Here is a 12,407-nt window from a genome sequence, read left to right as displayed (position 1 = left end):
GTCCACTGCTTGTTTGTGTGTGTTTCTGTGCTCTACAGGAAGAGTCAAGTAAGTGAAGATGTTCATATTTGGCATAAATATCCCTCTTAAGGACACCAAGTCTGAGTATAAAGGTTGTTGATTTATACTGTATTTTTTTGTGAGTCTTCTTCATGGTCCTACTAGATTCTTTGGGGCAGATGATTAGCTTCTGAGGGGATTGGGTTACTCTTGTACAGTAGTCAAGGCAAAACAGTCACAGGCACTCGGTCAAAAGTCTGAAGTCCTTCCTACCTCATTATTCCGAGGGTCGTATTCACAATTGTCATGCCCGACAGTGAGCCCGACCATCAGGAACCCTAAGCTCGTGCAGGGAGAAGTTATTCAAGAACGTACTTGGGCACTACAATAGTTCAGGATCCTGATTAACCAGGTAGGACTACCAACATTACTAAATCAGCTGGATGGCTCACTGTTGCCACAACCCAGGCATTGGGTACCCAAATAATATTTTCCTAAAGCACAAAAAAGGCATAACCAACACTAAAAAACAAAAACTACGCACCATATTCTCTGGCGTTTGCGATTTTGTTGAAGGTTATATTTCTCTGGTGTTAGTCACTAGGACGGTTGGTGTGCTACGAGTCAGCTGACACAGTACGGTGCGGTTAATATGGATAGTCGTGAACGTAGCATCGCTGTCTTTTAAACAGTCCAGTACTCTAGTTAACCTCATTCAAGATCAGGGAAAGTTTATATAAAACAAGGCATCTGACTCCTTGAGCTGTGATAAGAAGAGAAATGCTTTGTGTATTGATGTACGAAGGCACGCTCATGATTAGCTGTGATTATTTAACTACAGTCAACCCTTGCTTTACGCGGTCCCACATTCCGCGTTTACGCGGTACCCTGCCGAAACAGGAATGCTCACATTCCGCGGTGCGTGTACCCCTTTACGCGGAGAGCGGCTGGCGAGCCGCGCCATTTTTAGATCCAAACCTCCCGCCATCCGCCTTGTTGTGTAAGCGGCGCGAGCATGGTGCGCACAAGGTCGCCCAGTCATCAAAACATTACCGAGTTCTTCACCCCACAGCCGGCCCAAGTCAGTGATAGTGATAATTATAGTGAGGATATGGATTTATATGGACTTTGAGGGGTTTGACAAAGAGGCCCTGCAAGCCTCTGTGGTGGATAGTGATACAAGTGATACAGGTGAGGGCCAATAATCTGCCCTCTGCCTCGGAACCAACCGCCCATCCCCGTGTGCCCAGCTATCTTTTCTACTAATGTAAGTGTTAAAAAACCTAATATTATTGATATTTCTCTTAATTATTAATTGTGTGTGCATACCATCATAAAGTTAAGATAATATTTTTACTACAACATAGTTGTGTGTCGTCAAAAAGTGGAGTTTGGGGGTCGGCCCGGTCTCTATTTCAATTAATCCCATATGCTATGTTGTTCACTTTACACGTTTCTCACTTTCTGCGGTACCCTGTGGGTTGAATTAACCGCGTAAAGTGAGGGTTGACTGTATTGTAAATAACTGACAATCTTTGAATGTACTGTACAAGGAAACAAGATTTTCTCACACCAACAAACTCATTTCCTATCAGTTTTGAATATACTGTACTGTATATTCATCAAGACTGCCATAGGGCGTGTACCTCCTCCCGATGAATTGTTTGAACGATCCCGATACAAAACCCGATCCACCCAGACTGCCTTCGAGTCTGTAGGCGTCTCTGAATAATCAAACACGACAGTGTTTAGTTATACAGTATTTTTAGCCAACAAATCATTTTTAAAGACACAAGTCCTTATCACTTGTTATTCTTAGTGCCAGAACCATATGTCCCCATGTTACATGTAAGGGGTCAAAAGGCAATGCTACTATAGGATTCTCAGACTAACTTAGATTAACTGAATTTTCTAATATTGAAAATATGGATTATGTAGTTTTGTTTTTATTAAATAAATAAGGATTAGTCACAGTTGAAGCATTAATAAAAAGTCTCAATAATAAGTCATTTAAACAGTTTATTAACAGTCAACAATACAAGACCAGTACTGTGTAGTATAAGATGTTCCTTTAGTCTTAAAAGTCAAGAGTCGCCAAATTAGAGTCAGAGATGTCCAGTCACAGTATAAGAAGTTTCCTAATGTAACAAAACTCATCATATTGTTCTTGAAGGTAAACAGTGTAAATGAAGGGCTTAACCACCCAATATGGGTGGTCCTGCAACTGTGTAGAAGCCTGGGTGATTCTCTGCTAAGCGCTGTCCATTTATTAAGTATATCAAGCTGTCCTTGGTTGTGAAATATTTTAGACCTAGATCCAAGTTTGACAAAGAAAATTCTGATATAAATATACAGTATCACCTTAATTAAATTATTTCCAAGAGGAAGGCTTATGAGGTCTTCTTTATAGAAACATTCCAAACTTTATAATCTTCAGTGGTGTTTTACTTGAAAGAAATCAATTTCCCTGTGAATGCAGCTGATAAACTTCACAACATGAACTTGAATGTGTTTACTGCATTCTACCAAGTGACTTCTGAACCTCAGAGAAGACTTCATCAGGTGAGCTGAGAGCCACAATAGTACTGCACTTGTCCTTGTAGTAGTCGATGACTGGCTTGGAGTGTTTGTGGAAGGTAGCCAAGCGTTTCTTGATGGTCTCTTCATTGTCATCAACACGGCCAGAGGTCTTGGCACGGTGCAGGAGGCGCTCCACCATCACTTCGTCAGGTACCTCAAAGTACAACACCTTGGTGCACGGCAAGATCTGTGGGCCCCACACACTATCAAGTACAATATATGATCATAATGGAAAAGCTTATACAATGGAAAAGGATAACAAGAGTGAGGGAAAGAGCATACACATGAAGAGAATTGTGATTAACAGGATCTCAGACTCAAAGAACTGTGCCGACCCAGCTTTTCTACGAACGTAAGTGTTAAAAAACCTAATATTATTGATATTTCTCTTAATTATTAATTATGTGTGCATACCATCATAAAATTAAGATGTTATTTTTACTACAACGTACATATTGTGTCGGGAAAAAGTGGAGTTTGGGGGGTTGGCCCAGTCTCTATTTCAATTAATCCCATATGTTCTGTTATTTCATTTACGCGTTTCTCGTTTTACGCTGTACTCCACGGGTTCAATTGACCGCGTAAATGAAGACCCAATTTTTTTCCTCCATAAGTGCAAATTATACATTTAAATGACAAGTGAGGAGTCACTATGAAATTTGCATAAAACCAAAATTCTGACTACTTGTCCTCAATTGCAAGATAGCACTCAGTTGTTTTTTGGCCAAACAAAAACAATCTTTCTCAGGGAAGTGATGCAAACTTCTTCGGGGTCAGAATTGTAAACTCTTGGAACAATCTGCCAGAGTGTTGTGACGGCACTGAATGTGAGCTCTTTCAAGACCAGACTTGACCAACAATGGTGCAGGTACAGATATATTCAGGAGCCGGTACATGCCCATTACTTGCCAATAGTGCGTAACAGACGGGACCATTAACAAGCCGATCAGTGGGGAAGAGGATAAAAGTAAAAGTATGTAACATATTTAAATAGTAAAGTCAGTTCAATATTAGCCTTGATAAAACATGATTTAAAACTTGCACTTCAGAAATTTAAATTTTTAAAAAATAAATTGCACTTTATACAGCGTAAGCATAATAAAACTTGGAATGAGAAAGACTAAAATATGAAGGAAAATGAGAAAAATATAATATGTTCACGGCACAATAATGAAGGTCACCTGACCTCAAAATTCCTAAGATATGTACAGTGTTGTACAAAGCAATAATCAATAGAATAGGAAAAATAAATTGTGAAAATTTTTAAGAATTAACTTCCATAATTCAATGCAGGGAATATTCCTAAATACAGTATATATAAACTATATATAAATGACACAGTGCTTTGACAATCATTACTACAGACAAACAAGATCTAAAGAACATACCGACTGCTCAAATTGGACACCCTGGGCCTGCTCACGTGGGTAGCCATCGATGAGGAAGCCCTTGGAGGTGGATACCTGCTTGAGCATTGCCTCTGCCAGCAAGTCCAGTACCACTTCCTGTTTAATCAAGATAACCATCTATATACTGTATTGAACTGTTAGTACAGTGGTCCCTCGGTTAACGAACGGTTCGATTAACGAAATTTTGGTTAATGAATTAGCTGATTGGCTATACCCGCCAATACAGTAATTGGTTCTATGTTTACATTCGTTTCCAGTGGAGTAAATATCAAGAAGGTTGTGCTCTTTAATATTTGTGCATGTTTTATATTAAAATTATTAGTCATTTTAAAATTTAGTTAACATGCTGATAATGTATGCCCATCAGCCGCTTGACTCACCCGTCAAAGCGTCAGTTTAACTTTGTTTACAGTGAAGGAAACATTCTGAAATTTTGTTAACATATTGATAATATATAGCACAGTGCAGTGTTGATTTAAATAAAATAATCTTTAATTACAGCTAGTGAATTTAAAATTTTATTTGTGAAATTACTGCATCAAGCATGGGTCCAAAGAAAGGCAATTTCTCCCCCACCCCCACTTCCTTCTCTTCTCCCTTCTCCTCCTCCACCCCAACTTCTAATTCCCATCATCATCATCAACCAGCAACATTTTACATGCACACCTCAAAGTAAGTGTACTGTACTGCATTTTGTTTATACTTTGTATGTACTTTTCTGTGAGCTGGAACCAATTGCCCAATATCCCATTGAAATAATGGATTCGGTTAACAAAATTTTCGGTAAACAAACGACTCTGTAGAACGAATTGTGTTCGTTAACCGAGGGACCACTGTACATACAATACTATACTGTATATTAGGCAATGTTTTTTTTCTTTGAATATAATTATGGACAAAAATAATGCAATGAGTTTAAATAAACTTGAAATAAAACAAGAAGAAATACATGAATAAATTAACTCTTATGTGATGTGGCATGGGCAGGAGAATGAAAGTGTCATTAATTTTGGAATAGTGGTTTACACTTATAAATTTGTGGTAGAACTGCAACTCCTTTGGTAATACGTGAAGTAATAATACGAACCCTACTCCAGGCATGGGCAACCCACGGCCCAAACCATATCTTTATGCAGCCCATGGAGTGATTGAGAAATTCTATTTAATGTGGCCCATGGTTCAGGTAGATGCAGCCAGCTTGTGACAAGTAAAGCAATATTTATTAAAAGAACAATCTTCACACACAATTCATTACTGTTTCTTTACCTAAGAGTAACTAATTACAAAAAGGTAACAGTGAAATAAGTATAAATAGTCAAAAAGAAAAACATTTAACTTGTGTGAGTTTACGGGCCAAGTTCGGCGCAGTCTGCTTCATGAATTAGTTGATATGTGGCAGTGGGTCACTTGGGAATTAACTAAGGTTGGGTATCCCAGGATGGTACGGATCTTGGAAAATGGTGATTAAAGCGTGAGAATATAGGGATATCTGAAATCTAAGGAAATATATGGTATAACTCTGTATCCAGGTGTAGGAGACTCACAAGAGGAACAAGGTCACCCTTTTCCATGATCGTGTTGAGCGACTTTCCACGTTCAGACCCTGAGTTGACCTCGTCTCTCAGCAGATCGCCAGAGGACAGGTGAGTGTAGCCATACTTCTGCACGATCTTGTCACACTGGGTTCCCTTCCCACAACCGGGACCTCCTATAAGATTAGAAACACTTTAGAGACGAGTTACATTAATAACTTTGCACATTCCTCCTATTTACAATCCTGGTTTACTTTTTAACCCTCAGGCATGTTAAAAAGACTATCTTTATACTGCAACAGTGTAACCATATCATATAAAACTATATACCTGTACACAGTACAATACTGTAATGAGCTTAAATATGCCATCATGCAGGCTTCTCACCCTCTAAACTTCTAAATGCTCCGGTGCAGAAGGTGGGTGTTTTAGTTAATTAATTACACTCAAAGGATGGCAAACTTTTCAGAAGATGGTGTATCATTTGTCCAGTAGTTCGGTGAATAGCGTGCCACTCATCTGCGGAAATTCAAATAAGACTTCCTAGGGAACAAAATCACTGTTTACTAATGCCGCAATTAGTTCTGTAACCATATACAATATACTTTACGTGTGCACAATTATAAATATCGTTGTTGTTTTTCTAAATAACAACATGGCTGCAACAGATTACTGAGATGAAAGTCCTGTAGTAATTTTGATGAATTAAATATTTTACATAGCTACACCTAAAATATAATATATGTATTACAGTATATTACTGTATCTTCATATCTCTGCCCTTTGAGGCAATTTTCTTTTAATCTTGTCAAATAATGTACTGTACATTTAATGTACAGTTGCCTCAAAAAGTACCTTTACCCCATGGTGACGTTTACGTACATGTGGCACTGCCCCATTACTAAAGTAAACTTAAGAATAAATTCATAGTACAGGTAGTCTTGTAACAATGGAAATGATTGGTGGAAAAGATTCCTAGACATAATTTCACTTGAGGTGAGTGAGTGTATAATATGGTTACTACAGCTGACAGTGTAGCAAAGGCTTGATATGCTGGTTCTTCTCCTCCTCCTCCTCGTTTTTATATCTCAAAAGGTAAAGTAGTAATGGAAAGACTAAACTATAAATGAGAACTGAGATGCAAAATCAATGCATGAATCAACCTCCACAGATTATAATTCCTGGGGGTTTTAATACTTTGAGCCAATGTGGGATTTACCAAGGTTATATGTACCGGTGCCAGTGGCTATGTGTGAAGAAGGTCCTTGGTGTATGTTACGGTAATCATTAATTACACACATTTCCTCATTATACGTGTACAGTAAATTATTATATTGTGTTTATATTATATATGTACAGTATAATTATATTTATTTATCATTACTGCCAAGCTAAATTACATCTGGGAATTTTTTTCCACCAATCAGCTCCATTGTTACAAGACTACTACAGATTCATTTATAAGTTTACAGTAAACCCTTGTTATTCGTGGGGGTTTGGTTCCAAGGAATGGCGTGAATAGGCAAAACTGCGAATAGCAACTTATACTACCTTGGTGCACTACTGTATACCTATACCAAACAACTGACCAGCTGCGGCAGCACTCGCCCCCCTTTAAAATTTTCTAATAATTCAATTTTCTTTGTAAGGGTCATCACTGACTTCTGCTTTTTACACAAACAGTAAAGTTTTGAGAGTACAACGTGAGATGGTGCGTGGGCTGACTCATTATACTATGGGTAAAGGCTCGCAAGCTAGCCACCATCTGCTTACAGTGAATCGTCGAAATGGTGAATTGTAAACCCGTGAATGGCAAGGGTCTACTGTACTCTATTATTGTGAAGGTACCACATGCATGCAAACGTCACCACATGGGGTTAAAGGAATTCTTCGAGGCAACTGTATATCACCAGTCAAAATTTTAGTACTGTACTGTACTTTGATGTCGTGTGTGATTGAAAATTTTCCATTGACAAAGTACCTTTTTCTTTAAATTCTTTCTCTCCTATAATTTAGAGTATATATTAAATTTGAATAAAAGGCTTGAATTTATTTTCTATTTGAACTACTGTTGACCACATCAACAGTTACAATCAATCAAGAGTACAGTCTTCATATCTGAGGATTGGCAACCACAGTCCTGCACTTTAAATATTCTCAGGCTGTTTTTACCAAAACTCCAAGGTTTTGTACCTCTGGGGATCCAGTTTTTAATTTCATTCATCCATCCCAGTCTCTGCCTTCCCATGGCCCTCCTACCCTCAACTTTTCCCATTAATATTTCTATTATCCCCTCATTTCTAATTATATGACCAAAGTATCTCATTTTTCTTTTTCTGTACATTTAAATTATTTATCTTGAAGTTTTTGCTAGTCTTAGTACTAGAGATAAATCCAAAGTTCCTACATTATTCGTGACCTTTATCTAGACTTTATCTTCATTTGCCATTCCTAACTTTACTTTACTCTCTCTCTCTCTCTCTCTCTCTCTCTCTCTCTCTCTCTCTCTCTCTCTCTCTCTCTCTCTCTCTTATCTCCTACTACTTCTTACTGTCTCATTTTCTCATTATCTTCTCATCTCATCATTTCTTCCTCCCTCTGTCATTTAAACTCTCCCCTTTCCTCCAATGCTCTCCCCTCTTCCTCCACCACTTAACCTCCACCTCCCCTTTCCCCCTCTCTCCCCTTTCCTTCTTCTTTCCTCCTCTCTTCCCTTTCCTTCCCTCACCTCACCTCTTCTCCCTCACTTCCCACTCTCCTGAGACCTACCACACTTCCCTTCTTCTACCAATTAACCCCTTTCCTCTCTTACTCCTGAGCATGCTGATTTCGAATATATGGTCCACGATTCGATTGCGGGGTAATTAGTGGCTGTAATGATCCTTGGAAATTTTAATTACATTTTTAAATGCTAATTACTCGCCAACTATGGGTTTCCAAAGTACTGTTTTGGTGTTAATGTGTTATGCTGTAAGTACTTAATTAGTTAAACCCCTTAAATTTCAATTCTGTGAAAAGAGTATATTTTGGGCGAAAAATTACCATGGGGTAAGGCTTACCTTTTCGACAGTTTTGGCCCAAAAATTAGATTTTGTTAAAAATCACATTATAAGTACTCCTGAGCATGCTGATTTCGAATACATGGTCCACGATTCGATTGCGGGGTAATCTACTTCCCCGAAAAGTCGATAATCTACTTTCCCCAAAAGTAGATAATCTACTTTTTGGGAAAGTAGATAACCAACTTTCCCAGAAAGTAGATATCTACTTTTGGGGAAAGTAGATCTTCGACTTCGGGGAAGTAGTCTATCGACTTTTTGGGAAATATTACTAAATTTTGCTAAGTAGATTTGTAGTGGATCCTCTCCCCTACTTCTGCCTTTTGTCACTGACTAACCGACCCTCTTCGAATTCCCCAGCTTTCGCCTCGTGGTCTAGGTCGGTAACCAGCACCGCCTAACAAAGCCGAGGTCCACCATCAAGCCACGCCTACCCCTGCTATATAAGACCTCACGTGGCCATGACCTATCTCTTCTTCTAGCTACAGCTGCAGCAAGCAACACCTCCTCTGAGCACCCTCACCAACCAGCTCTCTCTACATCACGTTTGGACTCGCACTGTCACCTCCCAGCACCAAGCTGCATTGTACATCCAATACAATATATATACAGAGTGCATTGTGAGTTTCCTTTCTCCATCCCATCCTGAGTGTGAACCAATATCTCATAACCCCACAGAATATCATAGAAAACGGGAAATTTGTATCACAAAAAATGGGAAATATCTACTTTCTGGGAAAGTTAGTTATATACTTACCATAGAAAACGAGAAATTTGTATAAAAGAAAATGGGAAATATATCCTTTCTGGGAAAGTTGGTTATCTACTTTCCCAACATGTAGAATATCTACTTTTGAGGAAAGTAGATTATCGACTTTTTGGGGAAGTATTTTACCGACTTTTGGGGAAATATTACCGAATTTTGCAAAGTAGATTATCATAAAAAACGGGAAATTTGTATCACAAAAAATGGGAAATATCTACTTTCTGGGAAAGTTGGTTATCTACTTATCATAGAAAACGGGAAATTTGTATTATAGAAAATGGGAAATATCTACTTTCCGGGAAAGTTGGTTATCTACTTTCCTGAAAAGTAGAATATCTACTTTTCAAGAAAGTAGATTATCGACTTTTTGGGGAAGTAGTTTATCGACTTTTTGGGAAATAATACCTAATTTTCCGAAGTAAATTATCATAGAAAACGGGAAGTTTGCATCACAGAGAATGGGAAATATCTACTTTCTGGGAAAGTTGGTTATCTACTCATCATAGAAAACGGGAAATTTGTATCATAGAAAATGGGAAATATCTACTTTCCGGGAAAGTTGGTTATCTACTTTCCCGAAAAGTAGAATATCTACTTTTCAGGAAAGTAGATTATCGACTTTTTGGGGAAGTAGTTTACCGACTTTTGGGGAAATATTACCGAATTTTGCGAAGTAGATTATCATAGAAAACGGGAAATTTGTATCAAAAAATGGGAAATATCTACTTTCTGGGAAAGTTGGTTATCTACTTATCATAGAAAACGGGAAATTTGTATTATAGAAAATGGGAAATATCTACTTTCCGGGAAAGTTGGTTATCTACTTTCCTGAAAAGTAGAATATCTACTTTTCAAGAAAGTAGATTATCGACTTTTTGGGGAAGTAGTTTATCGACTTTTTGGGAAATAATACCTAATTTTCCGAAGTAAATTATCATAGAAAACGGGAAGTTTGCATCACAGAGAATGGGAAATATCTACTTTCTGGGAAAGTTGGTTATCTACTCATCATAGAAAACGGGAAATTTGTATCATAGAAAATGGGAAATATCTACTTTCCGGGAAAGTTGGTTATCTACTTTCCCGAAAAGTAGAATATCTACTTTTTAGGAAAGTAGATTATCGATTTTTTGGGGAAGTAGTTTACCGACTTTTGGGGAAATATTACCGAATTTTGCGAAGTAGATTATCATAGAAAACGAGAAATTTGTATCACAAAAAATGGGAAATATCTACTTTCTGGGAAAGTTGGTTATCTACTTATCATAGAAAACGGGAAATTTGTATTACAGAAAATGGGAAATATCTACTTTCTGGGAAAGTTGGTTATCTACTTTCCCGAAAAGTAGATTATCTACTTTTCAGGAAAGTAGATTATCGACTTTTCGGGGAAGTAGATTATCGACTTTTTGGGAAATAATACCTAATTTTCCGAAGTAAATTATCATAGAAAACGGGAAGTTTGCATCACAGAGAATGGGAAATATCTACTTTCTGGGAAAGTTGGTTATCTACTCATCATAGAAAACGGGAAATTTGTATCATAGAAAATGGGAAATATCTACTTTCCGGGAAAGTTGGTTATCTACTTTCCCGAAAAGTAGAATATCTACTTTTCAAGAAAGTAGATTATCGACTTTTTGGGGAAGTAGTTTATCGACTTTTTGGGAAATATTACCGAATTTTGCGAAGTAGATTATCATAGAAAACGGGAAATTTGTATTACAGAAAATGGGAAATATCTACTTTCCGAGAAAGTTGGTTATCTACTTTCCCGAAAAGTAGATTATCTACTTTTCAGGAAAGTAGATTATCGACTTTTCTGGGAAGTAGATTATCGACTTTTTGGGGAAGTAGTTTATCGACTTTTGGGGAAATATTACCGAATTTTACAAAGTAGATTATCATAAAAAACGGGAAATTTGTATCACAAAAAATGGGAAATATCTAATTTCCAGGAAAGTTGGTTATCTACTTTCCGGAAAAGTAGATATTTCCCATTCTCTGTAATACAAACTACCCGTTTTCTATGATAATTTACTTCGGAAAATTAGGTATTATTTCCCAAAAAGTCGATAATCTACTTCCCCGAAAAGTCGATAATCTACTTTCCTGAAAAGTAGATAATCTACTTTTCGGGAAAGTAGATAACCAACTTTCTCGGAAAGTAGATATTTCCCATTTTCTGTAATACAAATTTCCCGTTTTCTATGATAATCTACTTCGCAAAATTCGGTAATATTTCCCAAAAAGTCGATAAACTACTTCCCCAAAAAGTCGATAATCTACTTTCTTGAAAAGTAGATATTCTACTTTTCGGGAAAGTAGATAACCAACTTTCCCGGAAAGTAGATATTTCCCATTTTCTATGATACAAATTTCCCGTTTTCTATGATGAGTAGATAACCAACTTTCCCAGAAAGTAGATATTTCCCATTCTCTGTGATGCAAACTTCCCGTTTTCTATGATAATTTACTTCGCAAAATTCGGTAATATTTCCCAAAAAGTTGATAATCTACTTCCCCGAAAAGTCGATAATCTACTTTCCTGAAAAGTAGATAATCTACTTTTCGGGAAAGTAGATAACCAACTTTCCCAGAAAGTAGATATTTCCCATTTTCTGTAATACAAATTTCCCGTTTTCTATGATAAGTAGATAACCAACTTTCCCAGAAAGTATATATTTCCCATTTTTTGTGATACAAATTTCCCGTTTTCTATGATAATCTACTTCGCAAAATTCGGTAATATTTCCCCAAAAGTCGGTAAACTACTTCCCCAAAAAGTCGATAATCTACTTTCTTGAAAAGTAGATATTCTACTTTTCAGGAAAGTAGATAACCAACTTTCCCGGAAAGTAGATATTTCCCATTTTTGTGATACAAATTTCCCGTTTTCTATGATAATCTATTTCGGAAAATTAGGTATTATTTCCCAACAAGTCGATAAACTACTTCCCCAAAAATTCGATAATCTACTTTCTTGAAAAGTAGATATTCTACTTTTCAGGAAAGTAGATAACCAACTTTCCCGGAAAGTAGATATTTCCCATTTTTGTGA

The 12,407-nt window shown here is 37.2% G+C and overlaps 1 protein-coding gene across 2 annotated transcripts in view; it reads right to left on the bottom strand.

Moving 5' to 3' along the window:
- Nucleotides 1-1,999: 1,999 nt before the first annotated feature.
- Nucleotides 2,000-12,407, bottom strand: part of LOC121867305 (adenylate kinase isoenzyme 1-like) — a 34,114-nt gene continuing 23,706 nt past the window's right edge. For both annotated transcript variants that reach the window (XM_042367205.1, XM_042367204.1), the window contains exons 3-5: nucleotides 5,534-5,697; nucleotides 3,969-4,085; nucleotides 2,000-2,767 (exon numbers count right to left, since the gene is read on the bottom strand). In XM_042367205.1, the coding sequence (XP_042223139.1) occupies nucleotides 2,513-2,767; nucleotides 3,969-4,085; nucleotides 5,534-5,697 (536 nt within the window). In that variant the 3' untranslated portion in view covers nucleotides 2,000-2,512. The remainder of the gene's footprint in view (nucleotides 2,768-3,968; nucleotides 4,086-5,533; nucleotides 5,698-12,407) is intronic.

Source organism: Homarus americanus, unplaced genomic scaffold (genome assembly GCF_018991925.1).
Source record: "Homarus americanus isolate GMGI-L3 unplaced genomic scaffold, GMGI_Hamer_2.0 scaffold6317, whole genome shotgun sequence".
NCBI lineage: Eukaryota > Metazoa > Arthropoda > Malacostraca > Decapoda > Nephropidae > Homarus > Homarus americanus.
Note: the sequence above shows the minus strand (reverse complement) of the source record. Positions and strands in the feature narration are given on the sequence as shown.